At 51.9% G+C, this 22,551-nt stretch overlaps 10 protein-coding genes across 11 annotated transcripts; 3 read left to right on the top strand and 7 right to left on the bottom strand.

Annotated features, from left to right (window-relative positions):
* Nucleotides 1-4,431: 4,431 nt before the first annotated feature.
* Nucleotides 4,432-4,746, top strand: J3458_005591 (uncharacterized protein; the record flags this gene model as incomplete). Its single annotated transcript, XM_066118886.1, has 1 exon — nucleotides 4,432-4,746. The coding sequence occupies one exon, from the start codon at nucleotides 4,432-4,434 to the stop codon at nucleotides 4,744-4,746; it is 315 nt and encodes a 104-aa protein (XP_065976408.1).
* Nucleotides 4,747-5,812: 1,066 nt separating this feature from the next.
* NAT2 (DUF1279 superfamily) lies at nucleotides 5,813-6,728 on the bottom strand (the record flags this gene model as incomplete). The annotated part of the gene is made up of 3 exons (XM_007812025.1): nucleotides 5,813-5,958; nucleotides 6,026-6,220; nucleotides 6,332-6,728. The coding sequence occupies 3 exons, from the start codon at nucleotides 6,726-6,728 to the stop codon at nucleotides 5,813-5,815; spliced, it is 738 nt and encodes a 245-aa protein (XP_007810216.1).
* Nucleotides 6,729-8,136: 1,408 nt separating this feature from the next.
* Nucleotides 8,137-10,592, top strand: J3458_005589 (uncharacterized protein). The gene has a single exon (XM_007812026.2). It carries the CDS (start codon nucleotides 8,539-8,541, stop codon nucleotides 10,405-10,407), a length of 1,869 nt encoding a protein of 622 aa, XP_007810217.2. The 5' UTR covers nucleotides 8,137-8,538; the 3' UTR covers nucleotides 10,408-10,592.
* A 253-nt stretch (nucleotides 10,593-10,845) lies between these two features.
* J3458_005588 (uncharacterized protein) lies at nucleotides 10,846-11,180 on the bottom strand (the record flags this gene model as incomplete). Its single annotated transcript, XM_007812027.1, has 2 exons — nucleotides 10,846-10,914; nucleotides 10,995-11,180. 2 exons carry the CDS (start codon nucleotides 11,178-11,180, stop codon nucleotides 10,846-10,848), a joined length of 255 nt encoding a protein of 84 aa, XP_007810218.1.
* A 789-nt stretch (nucleotides 11,181-11,969) lies between these two features.
* Nucleotides 11,970-13,052, bottom strand: J3458_005587 (uncharacterized protein; the record flags this gene model as incomplete). The annotated part of the gene is made up of 3 exons (XM_007812028.2): nucleotides 11,970-12,298; nucleotides 12,360-12,936; nucleotides 13,002-13,052. The coding sequence occupies 3 exons, from the start codon at nucleotides 13,050-13,052 to the stop codon at nucleotides 11,970-11,972; spliced, it is 957 nt and encodes a 318-aa protein (XP_007810219.2).
* A 279-nt stretch (nucleotides 13,053-13,331) lies between these two features.
* Nucleotides 13,332-16,369, top strand: J3458_005586 (uncharacterized protein). 2 transcript variants are annotated; one of them, XM_007812029.2, is made up of 3 exons: nucleotides 13,332-14,048; nucleotides 14,113-14,581; nucleotides 14,653-16,369. In XM_007812029.2, the coding sequence occupies exons 1-3, from the start codon at nucleotides 13,539-13,541 to the stop codon at nucleotides 15,444-15,446; spliced, it is 1,773 nt and encodes a 590-aa protein (XP_007810220.1). In that variant the 5' UTR covers nucleotides 13,332-13,538; the 3' UTR covers nucleotides 15,447-16,369. The 2 variants fall into 2 exon arrangements, with proteins under 2 accessions (XP_007810220.1, XP_065976407.1); XM_066118885.1 differs by having other exon boundaries at nucleotides 13,332-14,581.
* Nucleotides 15,934-16,371, bottom strand: J3458_005585 (uncharacterized protein; the record flags this gene model as incomplete). Its single annotated transcript, XM_066118884.1, has 1 exon — nucleotides 15,934-16,371. The coding sequence occupies one exon, from the start codon at nucleotides 16,369-16,371 to the stop codon at nucleotides 15,934-15,936; it is 438 nt and encodes a 145-aa protein (XP_065976406.1).
* A 64-nt stretch (nucleotides 16,372-16,435) lies between these two features.
* On the bottom strand, nucleotides 16,436-17,570 carry J3458_005584 (uncharacterized protein; the record flags this gene model as incomplete). The annotated part of the gene is made up of 2 exons (XM_007812030.2): nucleotides 16,436-16,692; nucleotides 16,751-17,570. The coding sequence occupies 2 exons, from the start codon at nucleotides 17,568-17,570 to the stop codon at nucleotides 16,436-16,438; spliced, it is 1,077 nt and encodes a 358-aa protein (XP_007810221.2).
* HEM2 (Aminolevulinate dehydratase) lies at nucleotides 17,542-20,184 on the bottom strand. The gene is made up of 3 exons (XM_007812031.2): nucleotides 19,689-20,184; nucleotides 18,086-19,612; nucleotides 17,542-17,994 (listed from the first exon to the last, which is right to left on the bottom strand). The coding sequence occupies exons 1-2, from the start codon at nucleotides 19,926-19,928 to the stop codon at nucleotides 18,704-18,706; spliced, it is 1,149 nt and encodes a 382-aa protein (XP_007810222.1). The 5' UTR covers nucleotides 19,929-20,184; the 3' UTR covers nucleotides 17,542-17,994; nucleotides 18,086-18,703.
* Nucleotides 20,185-21,339: 1,155 nt separating this feature from the next.
* On the bottom strand, nucleotides 21,340-22,261 carry J3458_005582 (uncharacterized protein; the record flags this gene model as incomplete). The annotated part of the gene is made up of 2 exons (XM_007812032.2): nucleotides 21,340-22,167; nucleotides 22,241-22,261. 2 exons carry the CDS (start codon nucleotides 22,259-22,261, stop codon nucleotides 21,340-21,342), a joined length of 849 nt encoding a protein of 282 aa, XP_007810223.1.
* Between the last annotated feature and the right edge of the window lie 290 nt (nucleotides 22,262-22,551).

Genomic DNA, 22,551 nt, shown 5'->3' with positions numbered 1-22,551 from the left:
TCGACGTCGTGGCAAGTATACGCCGTGGCTGTATACACAACGCCGCATCATCGTTGGGGCCAAGGGGCTGGAGTAGAGAATCCGACAGTGGTTCCCCATTGTTACAATAGTAATAGGAATGTACCAGCAATTTTACCAAGCTTTTCGAGCCGGCCATCTTCCATCGGGTCGTGGGGCAGCCATGCCGTTGTTGGCGACACACCTGGGTGCCTAAACAAAATGCCCAGCCAAAGTATAACTCCCGGTAAAAGGTGGTCGAAGTATGTCTGGTCGTACCGTCTGCATACTGCACAGCAGGGCGGATGTGTGAGATAACTATTAGTTATCTGTGTCAGACTCGGTCCCATGGATTCGCCCCCCATCCGTCATCATTGAGTTGCACTCGACTCGAACAAAACTTACTTGTTCTCACATGACACGTGTGTTATGGAGAATTGTGGCCGTGGGCTCGCGGCTCAAAAAACTTAAAGCCCATGATTAAAAATAAAACCCTCGCTGGCCACCGCGGGGAAGTCGACGATGGCGACAACACAGCCCATAGCTAAAGTCTATGCCCGTGTCGTAAGGCTCATTATGCTTTTTGTGTCTAGGCCTCGCCGTTGAGTTCACCGACGGTTCACTACTGTTGGGAGCTCGGAAGCCCAATGACGAAACTGGCATTGGTCCGCAGGCTAACTAAAGCTCTGGGGTCATGACAGTGTGGCGGGCTTTTTTGGCCAAAATCTGGCATGGGCCGCGACGCAGCGGTTCAGCGGGTGCCAAAACCCTAGGCTCTTCCTCATGTCTGGCACGCCATGGTCAGTTGAAGCTTGCGATGGGTGATGCAGTCAGACAGGTGGCCAGTCAACAATCTGATTATCCGCACCTCTTTTCGCTGCAGCCTCGTGTCTGAAAAGGTTCTCAGGCACCGCGTGCAAGGCGATGCATCAGACCCCGCTTCATCTCCCGACCTGACCCCGTGTGATTCCATTGCACTGACAATACTATACTCTTGACGCCGTTGCTTTTGCGGCACCCAGTCATCCGTCGTAAATGGGAGGCCCGAGGACTTGGATGTTCCAATCACCAGACGGAAAGACCCACGATTGGCATGGCTCGCCGTTGTCTTGAACTCTGATCAAAAAGCCAGACCCTATAGTATTAGGCTTTTCTTTGCAGTCTGTACTGGGCTTAACCCCAAGCATCGCCTCGGAGAGCACTCCTATTATAGAGGGGTGCTTTGTGACGATGAAATGGCTAGCCATGGCCGCCCCTGGCTCCACGGGCTGCAAACAGAGTTTGGGACCGTCTGGAGCCGTCGCTTAATACGTGAGCTAGCATTGACTACTAGTTGTACTCCGTACTTATACCCCGAATAACGGAGACAGGGCGATAATGATCGGCTTGGTTGTGGCCAAGCTTGGTAACCCAGCCGTAAGTAATCAAGTTACACATCATCGCAAAGTCGCAGGGAGACAATGAAACACAAAACAGGGAGATGTGGGTGATGAAAAAATGACACCAAAAGAAACAAAGGAATTTCGTGGAACCCGCTGAGCTATTGGCCGATGCCGAAAAATGCGAACAATAGCAAGGCTACCAAGCGCAAAGCGAAATCTGGACCTTATTCATTCATGTTACTGGGAAGGTGCGGGCGGCGAGAAAGACTGCAAGACACAATGAGAAGGAGCTTTGGGTCACGTTCCACTTCCACTTCCCGCCATGCCTGCGTTCTGCTCTGCATTCTCGGTCATTATCAGTCTTTCGGGGACCCTGGCTGATTTCTGAACCTTTCTGAACTCACAAAAAAAAAGGCAGTAGCTGCGCAATATAAGGCGCCTTATCAGGAGCGCCATGTGTGCTACAGGTGCGAATTACGACAAGTGACGGCCTGGGCCCTCCCGCCCTCGTGCTGTACTTCAAAACTTGAGAAACAGAGTCTTGACAAGGCCCCTGGCCAATATGACAACTGGCGCCCCCTGCTCGCCAGACTGCCGCGCCAAGACGCTTGTCGAAAGTGACAGATGGGGGTCGTGGCTGTGAGAGACATCTGGCACCGAGCCGTGCATAATGGGGCTTGTCCGCGCCGCCACGGCAAGCGATTGGCTCTCGTCGCTGGGATTTGCCTTTTCTGATGTCGCGGATACGTCTGAAGAGCATGCGATTCACCGTGTGAAGGGCCTTGTGGAGGTGTGGTGATGGAGTGCTGACGGAAGGGCTGCATCACCTGAAAAGTCTAACTCCCACCACGATGCCCACATGCTGCCATTTCTACCAGCGCTTTTTATCCTTTGGAGCAGGGTCGCGACGAAGGGCACACAGCCCATGCTGAGCAACAAAGTTTCGCGGATATTCGCTGAACCAACCCATTAGGACGACCCCCTCTTTCACGCGTAGCTCGACTCTCTCAGCTCCGGTGATGAACATTCTCGCTTCCTCGGCCATTTGTCTGGTTGCCCGGAGTCTGGGTGCCTCTCACTCTATTATACACGACCACGATTGTTCAAACACAGGGGCTGAGTAAAAGCTGAGTAAAATAGAGTTATGGCCACGTACGGCGTGGCAGTTTGAGCCGTCTGCTCGGGTTTCTGCCCCGTGCATCATGGTTGGTTTCCCGACTTCCCGGCTTCCCTTCTTTCACTCGAGAGTCGTTGAATGGTACAGTCACTGCAAATGCTAACCACAATATGCCTAGCCTGCCACGTCTAACCGCCCAAATAAGAAAAGAAGAAGCTAGTTCGCAGCCTCTTCCCCAATGATGGGGTCCACACCGAAACTCGCCAGAACATCCCAACTTGAGAGCCGTCAAACGTCTGTGGACGGCTTCAGGCAGTCTCTTGAACACCGCTTGGGTTCTGTTAGGTGGTCTAGGCTCGCCATCAACACCCGGTCATGATGTGCCCCATCCGTGCCGATGGCCACCTCAGTGACGACTGATTCAGGAGTGCAGGGTCTTGGCAAAATGTCATTCGTTTGTGTACTCCGTACATCATATAACCTGTGTATGGGGGTTGCATGCATGTGGCCTAGGACTTTGACATCCGTGCCAAAGTGGCATACGGAGCGGCATGGGGCAGGGTGGAGGGCCGTCTCTTCCGGCTAGTTGGCCCCCAGACAATTGGCGCCTTTAAGCGCTTATTGGTGTCTTCATTCGGTATTTTGGCCGCATCAACTACCTACCTAGGTAGGTAGTCAATCCGCACGTGTACCATGTAGCATACTTGCACCCTTTTCTCCGAGTCTGACACTTTAGCCTGCATCCATTACCCGACCTTGGTGCGCCGTTGGCTGGCAAAGCAATGAACTGAGGGCTTGGATGTCAACCTGAAACCCAAAGGTCTGGTTCTAAACCTTTGACAAGCTTTCATCCGCTACCCATATGGTCGAGTCTTGATATAAAGCTGGGCTATTGAAGTTAATAATCAGGTGCTATCTCATGCATGCAGCTGGTGAGCGGACCGACACTTACACGCCATGAAGACAAAGTGGCTCGTACCGGAGTTTCCACGGCGAAGCTAAGGCTCACGTATCAAGCTAGCGCCGCCACGGCGAGGACGTCGTCATCGTCAACGATATCGATGCCATTTCTTTTATTTCTCTCTCTTTCTTTTTTTTTTTTTTTTTTTTTGTGCGCGTCCGAGAGCGCCATAGCCACGGACGCCCTGCCATTTTGCGATCCGAGTTATCATGATAGGGTACAGGTATAGTACAGCGGACAAATCCACCAGAATCGAGAATCGATTGTAACCACACCAAGATGGGACTCTAGCGGCACAGAGTGGATCATGGTGACATTTGTTCACATATTTTGCGGCGGGAGCTGCATGTTAACATGTCGCGGCCGAGTACGGGGGATCATAGCGAGGGAACCAGCCAACTGTTGTGTGCACAGAATCGTCTCTTCGTCATGACCGAGAGAGGATGCCAGCAGTTCAATTCCTCAGAGGGCAAGAGGGCAAGATGTTTTGGTCCGTGGTAATTGTATGTTGCTAGTTGAGCTTGCTACTGTACGTAGTAGCTGGGCGATTCGCAGTCAGTGACTTGACTAACTGCTGCCCGAGGATCCGACTAGTACAATACTAATGGGATGCCAAACCAGCAGCGAAGTGGCTGGCAGGGGAGCTGTTGCGTGAACGGTTGACGTGTTGACATGTTGCCGGGTGTTGATGGGGGATACAATAGAAAAGATATTGTAATTGCGTCAAATATCAGTTCGCCTGCTTGATTGCCCGGCAAATACCCGCCGCGCCTTCCCTGCAAGAGCTAGCCCCCACTCTGGCTAGGCTCGTAGGGCCCCCGGCCTTACGTCACGTTTGTCGTTTTAGCAGGCAGGAACTCATGGAGCTCATGGAGCTCATGGAGCTCATGGTGTAGGAAGTAATTTCCACGAAGATTACGCCGGTTGATTCAAAAAAAAGTTTAAAATCCACAACGGCCAATCGCCGCTCACACATGCGCCCCGGTCTAGCCAGCCAAACATCAGCTCCTCTTCGTCGTGAACACCCAAGTCCCCAAATATGCTTTTTTTTTTATGTCGCAGCAGTCCCGTACGTTCCCGCTCGGCTCCAAGAGCGTTTTTTTGACAACTTGGGTTTCGATCTGCAAACTCCGTCTCTTCCTTCTTCGTATTTCGACTCCACCAACCCAGGAGCTGTTTGCTCTTCTGGTCATCGCCTGCCGCGGACACAGCCCGGAGCGGCCACGCTATCAAATGTCTCCAGCCACCAGCTCCTGCGGCCATTGCTACCAGCTTTGGATGACATGTGACAGAATAGTGGCATTTGGCTTCAGCTGGACCCCAGGTCAGCCAGAACCGAACCGTCCACATGGGTCAGGAACACCTGTGTTTCCCGCCAGCATGCTCTCCCGCCCAGCTACTTCAGCTCCATATCGAGTCGAGATCTGTGGAGTTGGACCTGGCTTCTCTGGTTCTGGGTGACATTCCATCGAAACGCCGGTAGTTACCTGGGTTAGCTGCGCACGTACTCCGTTGTATTACACACCTAGGTACTCCGTACATAGAGTATAATGTGCGAGCCCGACGTTGTCATGGTTTGCCACTCCACATGACCTTTTCCTTCTGTCTTCCGTTCAATCCGCACACGAATACGCGAAGAAAAAAGCTTCTAAGCACCCTTACAGCCGACGCCGGCCACCCCCCCAAAGAGCGCATGCCGTTGACCTCTGTGACTGGTTGAATTGCCGTCCGGGCTCCTTTGTTTAAACACCCTTGGTGCAAAGGCAAATATAGACAAAGAATCGGCCCAACACATGTCCGGGCTTTATTAGACTTTACCGTTTGGCACGCCTCCGTCCGCCGTCGTTTCTGTCCTTGTGCGTGTGTGTGCGTGGTGTGTGCGTGTGTGTATTCATGAGCCACGTATTGTCAAGCCATGCTGCAGCTATTGTCTGTCTGCCTTGCCACACTACGTAAATTTAGACAAATTATGCGCGAACTAATTATGAATAAACTCTGACAGAGTTGGGCTAACGAGACCGAGTTGGCGCTCCACATATGGCAATCAAGCTTCAGCCTAGTGCACCCATTTGGCACCAAACGCTCATGAGATTGTTGCTGTCATGACTCCAAGCCGGGCTCCGGCAGCCATGATGTACTAGGGTAAAACGTCCATCTGTTATTCAGCTTCTATATGTAGGGCGGTGTATTTGTTCTGCCTTCTTCCTCCGCGTCCGACAGCCATCAGGCCATGACGCTGATCAGCTATTCGCCTCATCTTCAATACTATACAGCATGATACATCTACGTCTTCCATGTAAACAACTCAAGTTTGATCCGATCCCCTCTTTGACTTTCTCAGCCTCAACCCAAGTATTAGCGCGGCACGCGTTTTCCGATGTTCCAGCCCCAAGATCTCAGAACCTTGACCACCTTTGGCGTGATCGCAGCCGTCAGTGGCACTCTTAGAAAGATGAAGCTTTTGTGAATAGCGTACGCAAGTGCCAGCTGAGTACCCAAGCCTGCCAAACCACCCCGTAAAGTCAGTCCACGTCGTCTTTGTGGGATAAAAAACAAAAGTACACTTACTAGCTTCTTCCTTATTTCGCTCTTGGGCTTCCTCGACACCCCAACCAGCCATTTCCACCTTGTCGCTAATATTGTCATTTCCCATCGTCTCTACCTCTTTGCTCTTGATAGATTGCCAATACTCGTGCCACTTTTGCCGAACCGACTCTGGAATAAATCGCTTGACCGTCGATACCACGTAGTGTTCAATTTTCCCTAGTATGCATCAGCTCCAAACTCTTCTCCCCCTTCATACAAATACGCCCCCTTGGCTGCTCTTCTTTTTTTTAATCCCTCTCGGCATGGGAAATAGCTACTCAAACATACCAATGGTTTCTGTTCCCACAATCCTGACGAGCAGGAAACAAAACGGGAAATCCAGCACGCTCAGCGCCAAGTAAACACCCACTGCTGACCAGCCGTATTCCTTTGACAACCTCTTCAACCGCTGACTAAGCGTCAGCTTTTCTTGCGTGCCGTTCTGTGCCGTATTGCGGCGCCATGACGAGAAGCGGAAGCCACGACGCTGTGTTCTTGCGAACGGTCCAGCGGACCGACTTGCGGATTGGCGTGGGATGTTTCGCAGCATGTGGAGGCTGGCATGTTGTTGACTCCGTAGGTTTCTGAGAAGGGGTCGTTTTGTTTCGGAGAGAAACATTCTTCGCCATGCACCTGTCCATGCTGGCGAAAAAAGCGGACTGCGTAGACCGACGGCTCGGAACATGTTGTTGCAGGCCTGTGCGTAGAAGAGCTGTTACGAAGCCCCCTCCGTGCTGTGTTGTCTACAAACTTTGAAACGTCTTCGTTGCTGTGATTTTCTTGGGAGCTACCAGTCGGATGACTGACTCCTTGAGAAGCTGACCGAAGCCAAGCGATGTGTAATGTCGGCTCGATCGGACGGACTCGGACTGGATTTAAGAACCGGCTCCCTGGCCGTTGGCTTTGCGCACTCGCAGCAGAAAAGTTTCGCTGGGACGGTGGGTCAATTCGTCTCGCTGCTATATCGTCGTGCAGCTACTGTGGTCTTTGTTGCGGTTCGGAATGCGGGAGGTGATCCCTCGCGGCAGTGAATTTTTTTTTCCCCAGCCTTGATATCAAGGGTCGTGATGTCAGCAAGCCGCCAGCGCGATAGTCGGCATGCGAGCCACCACAGGGGTTGCGTGGTGAAGCTCATGTGGGGACTTGGGATCACGTGAGCATCTTGGGGCAATCAAACAATTAAACAATAGAACATTCTTTTTAATGAGACTTTAGAATTGTTGGCTTGAATGGCAGTAGAGCTTCTGGAGGTTTTGCTTTCTTGTAGAGTGATTTGGTAACTTCAGTGTTGTGGTTGAAGCTCAAGAGAGCCCTAAAGCAAGATGCTTTTTAGAAGGGTTCCCCAACGAACGCAATAACGATCAAACGTTGATGACGAGGGTGGAATGTGACGAATTTTTAGAGAAGACTGTGGAAACAGAAGTCATTGAGTATACGTAGGCTTGGAGATTTTCTTGGGAGAGCATTTGGCCGCTACTTCGGCTGGAATGGGTTCAATGTCGTATTGGGTCAGTCTAATGCGCATGCTCGTGCTTGATCGCAAAATTCGAAGACTCGGGTCGAAAAACCTCACTTGGGAGTCGCGAACGAGCTAGACAGAGCTCGATCCATGTGCCGGTTTTTTTTACCTTTAAGAACACCCAGCCTCAGTTCACGAAGGACGAGGACAATATGTTTTAATCACACCCAATACCTAGGTACATACCAAAGCGTCGCATACAAACTCTTAGCCCACAATATTCACGATTCAACCCGCTCAGCTAGTCGCAAAATCAAATCAATCTGGCTTGCCATACTGTCGAATAGAGCAAGGCAATCGCAAGCTCCTCGTTTCAAACGAAATGATCAATTACGGGACGGAATGCTTGCTGAGCACGCTAGGATGTGAGCTTCTCTCGACCCCTAATAACCTGGTTACCATTGCACACAGCTGGCTGTCAGTTGGCAAGAAGCCATCGCCAGCTGTTCGAAATTAGCTATCCGAAATCGCTCCATGCCACGTGTTGACCTACAGGGTGGTGCAATATAATCGTATCATCTTGTGATTCATGGAATTCTACCTCCATTCAAACCTTAACCCCCCTTTTTACGTCGTCCTCCGGAGGTATTGCATTCCATATTCCCTCCAGGAGCCAGTTACAAAGCATTTACGTCTCATCGCCTACTAGGTATCTTTCGATGCATATCCCCTTTTCTATGATATGAATCTGCATCGTACCTTCCTCTCACTCTTCTTCAGCCACGCCCGTGACGCAACTGGGAGGTGATAGAATGGCCTTCACGAACTGTTGTTTCAGCCCTCTTCGTATGATTCACAACCCAGAAGGCGTTTTGCTTATCACAGTTTGATGCACACTCCCGGCGTTCTGAGGAAGCAGGCACTTTCGCCGCTTGTCCACTCGTTTCTGCGTTCATTTTGAGTCGACTGATATTATTACTTGTTCTCAATCGTTTTCGCTTTGCCTTGTTCCGGGATCTGCCGAGTCTTGTTTACAATGGCATCTACACAGGTTACTTGTGGCAGAAAGAGAAGTTTGCTACGCACTTTTGGGTCTCGTCGTAGGCACAGAGATTTTATAGTTTCAGTGTCAGCTCCAAGTTGCGGTAGGTTTTCTTGCCCAATAGTCTGTCATATGCTGATCAGAATAGATGAAATCACGACGCCGACGAGACCAGTTTGCGAGGTCGAGCCTGCCATCATTCCCAATACATCACCGCGTCGACATTTGAAGCATTCTGACAACGGTGATAGAGACCCAGTCAATTCCAACGGCCAATCTCGTGACGGCGCAACCGGAAGCCAGAATATTCGGCCCGGAATCGTCGACATAGCACCCAAAAAGTCACAGGTACGCAGTCCAAATTGTGTCGCAGGTCTTGGAACTCCGCTGTTGTCACCATTTGAGATGCATCCCGTCACATTTTCACCGGCCGAGCCCCTACACCAAAGCTCAGTGGCATCAGTTCTTAAGAGAACCTCACTTGAGGCTCCCCATTCCAGCTATAGTACTCAGCATAACCGTCGGCACACCACAAACTCTGCCCCATTAGAGAAGACTGCGGAGCTTCTGAAACTGTTGGATACTTCAACTGCGAACGTAGAAGAGAGTTTTAGAGTGAAGAACAAGCTTGATCCGCGCGTACAAGTCAGACCGGCACTTGCCATGCAGGAGGAAATCGCTGATCAGAGGTCTTCATCTTTACAAGCCCTCGGTGGATATGTACATAAGGCGAGCGCGGAAGAAATTAATGACAAACTCCGGGAAATGCTAGCCGCACTAAATGCTCTCAAACCTCCTACGCCGCAGAAAACTCAAGGGCCGCGGAAGCTATATCGCGTGGCAAGCTCCAGAGTCTTTGCCAGAATGTCAGACGCCTTTGGACGCATGTATAATAAGTCGACTAGCCCTGAGGTCAGAGCTAGAGACCAAGAAAACAGAACTCGGTTGGAAGAGACCGGCATACCCATCAGACGATCGCTAAGCCAGGCAGATTCAAGTCAACACTCCATTAGATCGATTGAAATTAGGTTGAATGAGGGTTCAAACCTTAATAGGAGAAAAGTTCAACAACTGATTGGGAGCCCAGTGTTTCAAAAGCCTGTCGCTTTGAATGAAAAGTCGACCTTGTGCCGCAAGCTGGACGGCCAGACCAACATCCCAGAGTCAGCGATGTCTATGGAAAGACGTGGAAGCAAGTCGAGGCCCTTTTCATCTTCAAAGAATCCCTTCGAGGCGGAAGAAGATTTTGAAAACGATCTTGAAAACGGCATATTGCGGGCCTCTCCAGCTGGCTCTTCTACGCCGCGTATCTGCACTAACCGAGACTCCAACTCCAGCTATGGCGATGATTACGTTGATGATTGGAGCGGATCGAGTGTTGGGCAAGTTAATCTGGCCAGGATAGTTGTCAAAGTTGGTAAAAATGATGTCGGAACCCCCAAGATACGGCAGGTCAATCTGCAGTCCCCAGCAAATGTAAAGACTTTCTCTCCAAAACCTTGGCAACGATCGAAAAGAGGCCGTGACATGCAATATGACGACGACTTTGGGATTGCGAAAAAGCACCCATCTCCGAGCAAGAGGGACCTTGAAGAATTGGAATTAGCATTCCAGAGATACAAACTTCCCGGACTCCATGTTGAGGATGATACAGACGAGTTGGCGAACAGTGATGTCTCACTTGGAGAGGTTCTGGCGGCCAAGGACCCGAACAAGATGCTGCGAAACCAAAATACGCAAACGAAAACCACCACAGTGCAACAGCCGCCGACGTCTAAAATGGCCCCGTCTCGAATCCCACGGCCATCGAGTCAGGTTGCGAAAAGGAAAATAACCGGAATTCCGACTTGCTGCGGACTGTAGACCCAAGAATGCAGTCCTCGGGGAGTCTGATGAACTACTGTGACGATATTATTTTACGGATGAAACTGCTTAATGGGTGAATGTTTGAGGTTCATGGTTGGTTTTAGTACTCGAGATGAAGAAAGGAGACAGTATTACGAGACGTCGATCGAGGACGTGTGGCATCTGCTATTACGAGGAACATGGAAAACATTATGCTAGTGGACATGAAGATATGACGGTATTATGGCTTAAGCACAATATAAGTAGTATTAATTACATTGATTCTTGAACCTTCAGGTGGAAAGGAGTGTATGCCGTAGAAGCAGGGGTATAAAAAAATAAATAAATCCAACGCTCACAACTGACATTTCATCTCTTTCATATTCGATAAAAGCCAATAGATGCGTACAAGTCATGGTCTAGCACCGTGGCCCAATTTTGATTCGTCTCGCGCCACTAGAAGACGTAGCCGTGCTTGTGACCGCCGCGGCCATCTGTTCCGTGCATGCGGCGAGCACCAGCAGCCTGCCGTCATTAGCACGAACTCATACCTCTCGTCTGATGCGGGTTGTAAGGATCCGAAGAGGGGAGGGGGCAAAACGTACCTTGAGGCCAGGCCGCCTCGTCAAGCTACCCCTGAGCTTCATAAACGCACCGCTAACCTTGTCCTTCATGGTAGGCTTGCGCTTCTGGTGATGGACGTGGCGCGGCCGGCGGGAGAAGAGGCCACGACGAGGGGCCCGCGCCGTGGTGGTGGTCGTGTGGTGATGGGTTCTGCGTCCAAAAGGCATGATGGGCTCGGCAAAGATGAAGACGTGCGTTGGATGGAATCTTGCCAAGTTGCTGGTTTTGGTCTGCGTAGAATATTTATCCTTGTTGTATTACGGTGGTTTGGGCTTTTTTTGCTTTGTTTCTGTCATCTTTATAGCTGGGTGATGGGCGTCATTTATATACTTTTGCTTGCTCCCCAAGCTGGCTCAGGGGGCCTTGGTTTGAGCCTGAAATTGACGATCTACATGCGTGCCACACGATGATGCCATCGCCAGGGTATTTTGGTACGATGAGCATTTGTGTGGTGGTCCGTTTGTCGCGATTCAGCCACGCGGGGGGGGGGGAACGGCTTCCTGAAAGTAGGCATCTTGAAGCAATCAAGGGTGGAAGGACCACGGTACGAAGTTGGAAAACTTGGAATCGTGGTGATCTCTTGTGGCTTGCGTGCGTCACTTGGAGGGAGGAGGGGACATGTGATTGGGTGTTTGAGGGAGCTAGTCGTATCATTCAGGGTCCTGGTGTGGCTGGTGTGTGGGTGATGTCATGGGTGGAGGCGGATGTTGGAATTTCTGCAAGACAGGTTGTTGGGAATGACGACGTTTGGATGCTAGACTGTGTTTTTTGACCCAAGCTTTGGTTTATGGATGGCGGGCATGTTTGTTGTGCCCGAAATTTGAGTTTCTTGCTGATTCTGTCTAAACAGATGTTGTGACGTCTTGTAAACGGAGCGACGTGGAATCCACTTGCAGAAATAAAGAAAAGGAACGGACGGGCGTGCAAGGTGCCAACAAATCTAAGCCGTGTTAAATCTACGACCGCAAATTGAGCTTGATTTTGTCAAGTTCGGCCTCGGAAAAGCCCATGCCGCTGGTCACGTAGCCCTCCCAGCCGCCAAACCTCTCGTCGAGGGCCTCCTGGAAGCGAGCCCAAAACGTGGGCCGCAAGCTGACCAAATTGTAAAATCCGGGCGTCTCTGGGTCCGAAACGCCCAGCGTGCTCATGGCGTAGTGCAACAGCTTCTCGCGTGCGGGCTCGGTGCCAATGCGCGAAAGCATGTAGTCCCGCGTCGATGCCTCGGCAGTCGACGCGGCGAGTGCGTGGAGGAGGCCGGCCACCACGCCGGTTCGGTCACGCCCAGCTGTTGGTGCCATTAGCCCAATGTCGTCAAGGAAAAAAAAGGCAAGATCGTAGTTACACACCGGTGCAATGGAACAAGACTGGTTCCGTGGGTCGGTCGCGCACATGCTCTAGTATCTTCCGGATGACAGGGCGATAGGCCAGCGCGCAATTCATATACTCCTTCTTCCAGGCCGTCTCTCCGCCGCCGACGGCATAGTCCTCCAGCGGGGGCATGGGATACCCTTCCTCGGGGGCGAGCCAGACGTTTTCGACACCCGGAACCACAGGGTCGGGCGCCTTGTCGCGCTCCTCGGGAATGCGCAGGTCGAAGATGCGGCGGACATGACTGGCGAGCCAGGCAAGGGCCTCGGGGTCTCTGCTGGCGCCCTCGAGGAAGCCGGAGCGGTAGAAGCGCGTGGTTGTCAGGGCGCTGCCGGGAACGGCGCCGAGGTCGCGGAGGTTGAAGAGGGAGCGGGAGGGGATGAAGGGCGGCGAGGACAATGCCGGGAAGAGGGCCTCGGCGGTGATTGGGGTGCGGACATCTGTGGCGGAGAGGGCGTCGAGGTCGGCGGCTGAGAGGGGCGTGACGGGCGTGATGGGCTTGATGGTCATGATGGGCCTGCAGAGCGTCGTGCATGCATGTGGTGTTGAGCTACACTGCGTTGGACGTGATGAGTGTGCGTTTGGCCATGATGGTTGCGGGGGCGGGGGGATTTACGTACCAGACCTGACTTCATTTGACGAGCCGGAGCCATGAACAAGACGTCGTCCATGATGGCTGCTGGTACCTGGTCAAGGCGGGAGCATCCGCAAGCGCCAAGCCATTGACAGGGCCACTGGGGGACGCCCACCCAGTTGCCCAGCTGCCCACCAACCAGGCGCCGGGTTTCTCGTTCATGATGCATTGATTGATAGTTGACCTGCACTGTCCCTGCACTGTCCCTGCACTGTCCCTGCACTGTTCCTTCACCCGCCCAGTGTCCACTGTGTCACGCCTCCGAATGCGGAGCATGCACATGCAATCCGCAACATGGCACTTGACATCTGCATACATTCACTTCACACCGCCCTCACATTGCCATGCCTGTCAAGACCAAACACGCGCTCAAAACTTAAAAAACGCCTCAATCGCCAACATTACGGTCAGCGCCAATTCTTCTCGCACTTAAATCATGGCTGAGTAACCGGGGCTTTTCCGCCCGTCCCCCCCGCCGCACACTATAGGCACATATAAGCAGCATCTCATCCCGTCCTCTCAAATGCCGCGTCAACCCCAATCCACCGGCAGCATGTACTCAACGCCGCTTCCCCGCTGGGGATTCATCTTCTCTGTCATGGCCGTAGCCATTGCCGTAGCAGTGCGTCTACAGCAGCCCTTGCAGGCCGAGGCCGAGCCCGTCACCTACTGCTACAAGTCTGTCCGAACCCATGACAAGGAGCAAGCTTCAGCGACGTGCTTCTCCGTCCAGGGCGGTGTGTTCAGCCGCGTCTGGAGCCACGAGGAGGGTAAGTCGGCCAAGTCTGGGGAGTCACCCAGCGAGACCGTAATCAACGGCCATGTAATGCCCGGACTGTGGGATGGACACGGACACCTCATGGCATATGGCGAATTCCTCCACTCAGTCGACTTGTTCGGCGCCAAGAGCCTATCGGAAGCCAAGGCACGCATCAAGGCCTACATCAAGAAAAATCCTGGTGCCGGTACAAGAGACCATTGGATACGAGGCGTAGGGTGGGATCAGGACATCTACGGTCGTATGCCAACGGCTGTAAGTCTTCTAGCTGCCATCTTGCCCAAGTCTCTCAAACCTGACAATTAAATCCCTTCTAAAGGCCGACATGGAGCATGACCCTGACCTCAGGGGCACCTACATGATGCTCGATCGCATCGATGTTCACTGCATATGGGTGTCGCAATCCGTTCTGGACCTCCTCCCACCCGACATACCCGATATCCCCGGCGGCGAAATCGTCCGCGAACCGGGCATGGGCGTCTTCTGCGACAACGCGATGGACTACGTGGTGAGGCTTTGGCCCAAGCCTGATGCCAAAAGCAAAGCTGCCGCCGTGAAAACAGCCATATCCAAGCTCAACCAAGTCGGGCTGGTGGGCATGCACGACGCCAGTTCACTTCCAGAAGATATCAGCATATACCGTGACATGGCCAACACGGACGACTGGACGCTCCGAGTCTACAGCATGTACGAATGCCGCCAAAGAAACACCTTCTGTCCCTCAGAAACCGCGCAAATCGAAAGAGACGACTCAAAGTTCACCGTCAAAAGCGTCAAGCTGTTCGCCGGTACGTTTTACTCTCAACCCACCCCCCAACACTCGCCCGCGAACACCCCCCAAAACTAAAACAGCATATAGATGGTGCCCTCGGAAGCTGGGGTTCGGCTATGATTTCCCCGTACGCCGACCACCCCTGGACGTCTGGCTCTCTCCTCGTTAACGCAAGCACGCTCACGACGCTCACCAAGTCCTGGGCCGCAGCCGGCTACCAAGTCAACATCCACGCAATAGGTGACCTCGCCAACCGCAACGCGATAGACGCCTTCGTCGAGGCTCTGAAGCTGCAATGCCCCCAAGCCACCACAGACGCCGACCTGGCGGCCTGTCAGCGCACTCATCGCTTCCGTATCGAGCACGCCCAAATTATCCACCCCGATGACCAGGCTCGCATGCACTCACTCGGCATCATCCCGTCCATCCAACCAACCCACGCTACGTCGGACATGAAGTATGCCCGGGAAAGACTTGGTCATGAGCGTACTGACAACGAGGCATATCGCATGCGGTCCTTGCTTGACATTAATCCCATGCTTGGGAGCGATTTCCCCGTTGAGCCGCCAAATCCGTTTCACGGCATTTATGCGGCTGTCGCTAGAAAGAACCCCGGCACGGGGCTTGGCGTGAACGGTTCGCATCAAGGGTGGCACGCGGATGAGGCGCTCAGCCTTGATCAGGCCTTGTGGGGGTTCACTGGCGCAACAGCATATGGAGCCTTCCTGGAAGGGAGGGCAGGCTTGATTAAAGAGGGTGCCTTTGCTGATTGGCTTGTTTTGGACGAACCAATTGAGTCTTTGGATATTGAGAAGCTGCGTACCCTCCAAGTCAGGGAGACTTGGGTTGCTGGAAAGAAAGTATACGCAAGGGATGGATAGTGGCGTTATAAAAGCACCTTATTTTTTATTAACTTAATAATTAATAAATTTTGGTTTTGGGGGTTTTGGGGGTTTTGGGTGGGATCTGTTCTCTCGAATAAGATTCAACTATTCCGTCCGACGACAAAGAGACCTACCCAATTGCTCAAGTTAGAGTAAATGTTATATCGATTGATACAGCTGATAAACAAGTCTGAACCTGGCACTACCTAGCTTAACTGTTGTACTTGTCGGCGGGACAGTTTTGAGATGCGCCGCAACAATAGACCGCTAGATTATTAAATTCAGTTCAAGTTTAGCTCCAAAATATTTGGCGACAAAAAAAAAAAAAATTGGTCCCATTCAGTCTTTCCCCATGGAACATCACAGCAACGCTCCGAAAACGCCAGGCCCAAAGTAAGCATCACCACTGACCTAGTTCCGACATGTAATACATGGTCAGCCTAGCATGCTGATAAGTTCGCTCCGCCGCCCCATTTCAAACCTGTCAATTTTTGGCAATACACTTGCTTTCAAACCATTTGGCAAACTTGACAGTGGGAATATCCACCGCTCTCCAGAAGACATCAGCCCACCAAATGACCGTGGGAATAGTAAAGGCTGCGCCCAAAAAAAAGCCAATGTTGTACCGATATCCTTCAACACCGGTAATTCCATACGCCATCTTCTCCCAATGATAGCCAACCGTGTGCATTGCGGGGCCGTGCATTAGATACAAGGCGTATGAAATCTTGCCAAAGTATTGCACAACAGGAGAATTGAAGAATCGTTGCCATGCTCGAGAGTGACCAACAGCCAGGACAAACACAACTGCGCCTGCAGATTGCCAGTATCGGAATTTTTCTTCCGTCCACCACTTAGGAATGAGTGAAGTCAAATAGACCCAACCTGGAGCCACCTCACCACCATCATCCGGTTGCGACATCAAGTACAGGCCTAGGACACTGACAGAAGTCCAAAATAGACTCTTGGCCCAACCGTGAGACATTCTATGCTGCTTTTCGCTCTGGGGACAAAGCAGGTGGAGGAATGTGGGCACCACGAATATGGTCCATCTCCGCAAGAAGCATGCCACACAGGAATAAACACAGCTCCCATCTTGAATGCCGATAGCTGAACCATATAATTCCGCCGACAGTCAGGAATCGAATACTAGTCCTCAGGCGTGCGGTGCCGATAATGGTAAGAAACAAGTATAAAGAGCATCGGAATTCGACAGGAATAGTCCATAGATGCACATCATATGCTATGAGCCAAATGTTAGCAATGGTACAGAGCTTCCTGACTTTGAGAGGATATCTTACATGTGCTGCCGCCGTATTTGTCCCAACCAAACACGTGAACAAAATTGTACATGTGAATGGCCCAGTCTCTGAATTGAGCATACGACGACTTCATTCGGACTGGATGAGGCTCGACTATGTTCTTCATATACATGCGGTCACCGGCGAATGGTCGTGTCCATTCGTAGGCACCGATTCTCAGCAGACATATGATCATGAATGTCGAAACGGCAGTTGGTAGATACAAGCGAAGGGCTCGGCGGAAGGTCAGGGAGCTCATGGTGGTAGAAAAATCAGAAACGGCGCCGCTGCGAATCAATTTAATTGGTCGATAGGATAATGCGTATCCTGAGATGACGAAGAACACGCAAACGGCCACGGGTCCTTGATACCACAGTCTCAGGAAGGGGAGCTTCAAGAAGTGGTAGTTGTCCTTCCCAGTGCCCCAGCTTTTTGCAATTGTAAAGGCCTGATAGGAGTAATGGCAGAAAAACACAAAGAGAGCTGCCAGCCCTCTCATGCCGTCTAGGTATGCTGTAGGGGCGAGCTTCGGAGGGCATGATTGCTCGCGGGCATGCCTTCCTTGCAGGAAACTCGGCATTAAGGACACAACGACTCGAATCAAGAGCACTCGCCATGGTGCTGAACGAAGGTGGCTCCAGAGATCCGCAACAGTCCATAGACATTTGGAATAATTTGGGGATTGGACTGTGACTCCGAACCAAGACTCGGTATCGGTGACACTGCCCTCGCTGTCGGAATCCGTGTTAGTTTTCTCATCTAACAGCCCCATATTCTCTTCTTGTGAAAAGGCAGGCGTCAAGTTATCCCTTGGATTCATTGTCCTGCAATGTAACTACCCATTGGCTATACGAGAGAAGATGGCGCTTCTGCAATTTGGGTTGGGGTGCGAGAGGAATACTGCATCGAGCAGAGAAAGAATCAACAAAGATATGACGGTGGTGTCACATCAAAAGAGTGGATAGAGTTGGTGAACAGAAGAAACCCGACGGTGTAAATATCTGACCTGAGAAAGAGAAGGCAAGAAACGTGTTCAGGCAAAGAGAATGCCGGGTCGTCGATCAGCACGCGCTCCTCTCCTCTCTGCAAGAAGGATTATCATATAGAGAGGTTGGAGGGAAGTAGAGCGAATGGGGCAAGAAGAGAGACGGATGGGGAAGAAAGAACTAACTTATGGACTAGGATGGAGAAATACTTGGGCGGAGAGGACGGTCCTGGTTGGCCTAAGCGGGCAGCAGCGAATACTGATAACACGTATTAACATGGAACCAGGCGACTGGCGAAAAGTGTAGGGAGTACAGTGCATTACTCACGTCAGAAACGCATTGCACATACCTTCCCAGCTTATGTTGCTTCCTTGGCTCGAGCCTTGCTCCCGGTATCTGAGCTCTAGAGTTGGAAGGGTCTGTTGCGGTCGTTCCTGCCGTCTCCAAGTCTCCATCTGTCTTGTGGCCGGAGATTTGTGACAATTTCTGCAAGAAAACTCATGCACCAATCTTCTCCATATTTCTCCTTGAAATACTATCATGGCACACAGCCATATGAATAATAGTCTTGTTACCCTCGGCCATCTCTGCAGGCTGTGGGCGAGTGATTGTGTGCGGGCGGTGTGGTGTTGTCCTGCTCGTGCAATTCGATTACATACTGTTGTCTAGGGGTATAACGGTGGCTGTGTTGTGGAAAAGATAATATTGCGATCGGCATTTGCTACTTTAACTAGTAACTTGCGCCAAAACGGCAATTTTCACGTATATCTGTATGCCTCCACCCCATTCAAAGTGTCCAACCATTATTTAAATGTGCCATGCCAGTTTTCCAGATTTACATTTCCCATTGTACACAACACACAGCTGATAGTATAACTCGCTTCGGTTCCCAATCCCATTTATGCTCCATAACGCCTTTCCCATGCCTTTTGATACCATCATATAAAATCCATTTAGACATGTGCATCTAGTTCTCCAGCCAATCCAAGAACTGGGGAGTGAAGTAGCTGACAACAATGGTAGCACCAGCCCGAAGAATACTCTCGGTGGCTTCGAAAGCAGCAGCCTTGAGATCAAACACACCAGCCTTGGCGGCGGCGTGGATCATGGAATATTCGCCACTAACCTGGTAGGCGGCAATTGGAAGATCCTTGCCCAAATCCTTGGCATCGCTGATGATGTCGAGGTACTGGCCCGCGGGTTTGACCATGATGATATCGGCACCCTCGGTAATGTCGCGGATAATGGCGCGGCGAGCAAGACCGCGGCCGCTGGGCGGAAGCTGGTAGCATTTTCGGTCTCCGAAAGACGGTGCGGAACCGGCGGCGTCACGGAAGGGGCCGTAGAGACAACCTGAAAATTTGGCCGAGTAGGACATCAATGTAGTCTTGTGTGCAATGCCCTCCTCGATGAGCTTAAGCTTGATGGCGCGAATACGCCCATCATTCATATCTGAAGGGGCAACACAGTGAGCGCCGGCCTTCGCATAGGCAATAGCAACATCAGAGATGCGATCAACGGAAAGCTGGTTGTTCAGGCTGCCATCGTCTCGCAGAATGCCGCAATGGCCGTGAGAGGTATATTCGCAAAGACAAACGTCGGTGCAGATGAAGATTTGAGGAAATCGGCGTCGGATAAGGCGGATGGCCTGGATGACAGGACCCTCGGGGTCGTCGGCAGCGCTGCCAAGAGCATCCTTGGTGCCAGGCTTCATGGGGACACCAAAAAGCATGACGGAACGAAGGCCTTTGTGGACGAGGGGCTCGAGGAACGGCACAAGCTTATTGACGCTCAACTGATACTGGCCAGGCAGTGAGGGGACCAAATTCATGTCATTCTCGCCGTCAGTAATGAAGATTGGGTAAATGAACATGGACTACAGCATAAATTCGTGGTTAGTGACAACAAGCTTAAAAAAGGGCCGAGAGTCATGGGGAACATATTGAACCCACCTTGGTCAGTTGGCGTTCAGCCTGCCATGAACGAGCCAGAGGATGGAAGTAGCCGCCATGCAGCTGGCTTCCGATGTCACCAGAAATGCTCACGCTAGTAGCAGCGGTGCTGGTGTACGACATGGCTCGAGAAATGTGTGAAGTTCTGTCATCGACCGTGGAGACGGAAGCGGGTGGGGCCGGTCGGCGAGAGCCACCATCGCGGAGAGTGAGGTCCTGAACGAGACTGGAGAAAGACATTGTGAACGATCGTGTAGGATAGGGTCAAGTTTCAATTGATTCCTGCCGAAAGGTATGGTTGCCGCCAGCGACAAGGCGGTGTTGAAGATGGCAGGTGAAGAAGATGTGGCAACGTGCGCAGCCTGGGAGGCGAGGTCAGGAGAACTTGCGACACAGGCGACGCAGATATACTCCTAGATGTGGATACGGCCGGAGCCTGCAGAAAATCGATTTTGCTGGTCGACGAAATGCCACTGAACAAGAACCAAGGGCGATTATGGGAGGTTTGGCGATTTGAAGGCAGGCAGGAAAAAAAGTTGTCGAAAGGGAGATGAAGGCAATGCGTCGTTTTTGGTCGGGTCTGTTTGGCTGCGGCTGACTGGATGGGTGCAAGTGCGGAAAGCCCAGTGACAATGCTCAGTGTGCACTTTCAGCAGAGCCAAGAGGTACCTCGGAACTACGGCGTTGGCGCTCCGGAACGGCCAGTCGGGTCATCAATGCTGAGTTTTGTCCAATCAGCTCTCGCTAAATGCTAATGCGGGGATAATCGGCGTTGAGGAATTCAGGCTGGCTGGCTTTCAGGTGCTCTCAGGTGCCCGTGATTTCGACGACGGCCCTGCAGCTCGGCATCGATTGGGCATTGTGCATAACGAAGACATTTTTCGACAGGTCTCAAATGGTGGATGGCGAGCGTCGATCTAACTTGGCCCGCGGATGCCATGCGGCGTAAATAGCCATGATCGCTTATAATTCGTTGCATCAATTTGTGACGGCATCGGCCTGGTAGACTGGTTCACAACTCCCCGAGATATCTCCACTCAATAGATGCGTCCTCTACGAGAAAATAGGAGACTGCACCGTAATCACAGAAGGCATTCCTTGGTCCCTGGAGTGCATGTGCGAGGCAGTAAAGGGTACCTTGTCTGGATATGGCGAATACCTGATTAATGATTGTAACCAACGACGTGGACTGCGGCTTGGTACCTATAGTAACATACTATAGGAAAAGTGCCTACAGGATTAATCATGACGCGTTTGTACATGGGCACAGGCATCTGAGAAGGCGAAAGTCATCAAAGTATAGCTCTCCACTACAGCTTTCGGCGGCCTTGAAGCGAGTATTCACCCTTGCCATTGATACCGACTCTCCTGACACGAAATACGTGGCTCAACTGTCGTTCATGACGGCCTGTAACTTCGAGCTAGAGGACTCATCCCGCAACTCACTGTCTTTCAACTCACTGTCTTGCATTTCAGGCAAAATGGCATGGCCTTCATCCCACAGGTAAGCCGAACTAGTATTTCAATATATCCATTGATCCTTATTGAATCTCTAAATTGTAGTAGTACACAACTCATCCCGCCAACTGAGCCGTATTTTTGCATTCCTCTACAAAGAGGAGGAATAAAAGGCTGCCTCCACCCAAGCCATCTATAACCCTCGAAGCACAGTATTATCGCGCTTATCCATCGGCGTATATCGCTCCGCCAGCACCTCCGCAACGGTACGCTTATCACTGCCAACCTTTTCAAATCTCTGGTCCAGGGCCTTTGCAACAGGGTTCGATGGTGGCAGGGCAACAGTTTCAGGGGCAGCACCAGCACCAGAGAGGCCGACAGCAGATTTGACCTTGCCTACAACCTCATTAGCCTTCTCCTTGCCCTTGTCCAGTGCCGAGGCAACGGCTCCCTGGGCCTCCGATGCCTTTTGACGGGCTTCGTTCTCGGCCTTTTGGGCCTCCCTCCAAGCAACTAGTCTCGCTCGCAAAGCATTATCCTTCACTTTGGCCTCGAAATCCTCCCCTTCTTCCTTGGTCTTCTCAAAGGCACCCTTTGCCTTGGAGGCAACCTTGCCTGCTGCATTCTCTACCTCGCCCTTGGCCTTCTTCGACACTGACTGAACCTCGCTCTTGGCCTTGGAGGCGCTGTCTTGTATCGATTCACCAAAGGCTCTGTCCCATAGAGCGCCAATTCGGTCCTCAAGCCCCTCACGAACTTCATTCCAGTCGGTGTGCTGTACCCATTTCACAGCGTTCTCAACCTCCTCGTTCCAACGATCCTTGGCGACTTCAACCGCCTCGGCTCGCTTGGCTGCAGCAACTTCGGAGCGGGTGGGTGGTAATGGTTGAGGAATGGGGTCGATGAGACTCTGGATAGCAAGGGCTTGGGAGCGTAAAGATCGGCCTTGCTGTTCGCGGCTTCGCTGGTGAGCGAGGACGGAGAGATATGCGAGGGATAATGTCAGAGTGACGCCACCAGTCTGCAGCAACTAGGTTAGCCGAATCAAGGTAACGGTTTGCCAATTGCGAAAATCATCATGATCAGGGACGCACCAAGCCGGTAACGAAACCCATGGTGTCGGTGTTGCGGAGCCAGGTCCAAGCAGGGGGGTTGAGGCTTTTGTGCTCGGATCACGAGATATTCAGACGGCAATTGGCGCGACAAAAGAAACTGCAAATTCCCGTCTATTTGGCGTGGTTCATGATGCGCAGAAGGCGTGTAGCTCTGCAGCAGCAAAGGCAGCAAGTCAATTGGCAGATTGCAGGATGCGCTCGAGGACGGACTTGGTGATGATGGGTAAGATATTCGGTCGTTGTCTCGGTTGACGTCGTTTTTGACTCGGAGCTTGGCGAGTTGCCGCCTC

This window comes from Metarhizium acridum (assembly GCF_019434415.1).
Source record: "Metarhizium acridum strain ARSEF 324 chromosome Unknown scaffold_31, whole genome shotgun sequence".
Classification (NCBI taxonomy): Eukaryota; Fungi; Ascomycota; class Sordariomycetes; order Hypocreales; family Clavicipitaceae; genus Metarhizium; species Metarhizium acridum.
Note: the sequence above shows the minus strand (reverse complement) of the source record. Positions and strands in the feature narration are given on the sequence as shown.

What these genes read in the sequence shown, in the direction of transcription:
- HEM2 (XM_007812031.2), bottom strand. Translation starts at nt 19,928, where the DNA reads ATGTCTTTCTCCAGTCTCGTTCAGGACCTCACTCTCCGCGATGGTGGC. An exon ending in CTGAACGCCAACTGACCAAG is followed by an intron (nt 19,613 to 19,688) that starts GTGGGTTCAATA and finishes TTTATGCTGTAG; the next exon opens with TCCATGTTCATTTACCCAAT.
- J3458_005589 (XM_007812026.2), top strand. Translation starts at nt 8,539, where the DNA reads ATGGCATCTACACAGGTTACTTGTGGCAGAAAGAGAAGTTTGCTACGC.
- J3458_005586 (XM_007812029.2), top strand. Translation starts at nt 13,539, where the DNA reads ATGCCGCGTCAACCCCAATCCACCGGCAGCATGTACTCAACGCCGCTT. An exon ending in ACGGTCGTATGCCAACGGCT is followed by an intron (nt 14,049 to 14,112) that starts GTAAGTCTTCTA and finishes TCCCTTCTAAAG; the next exon opens with GCCGACATGGAGCATGACCC. An exon ending in AAGCGTCAAGCTGTTCGCCG is followed by an intron (nt 14,582 to 14,652) that starts GTACGTTTTACT and finishes AACAGCATATAG; the next exon opens with ATGGTGCCCTCGGAAGCTGG.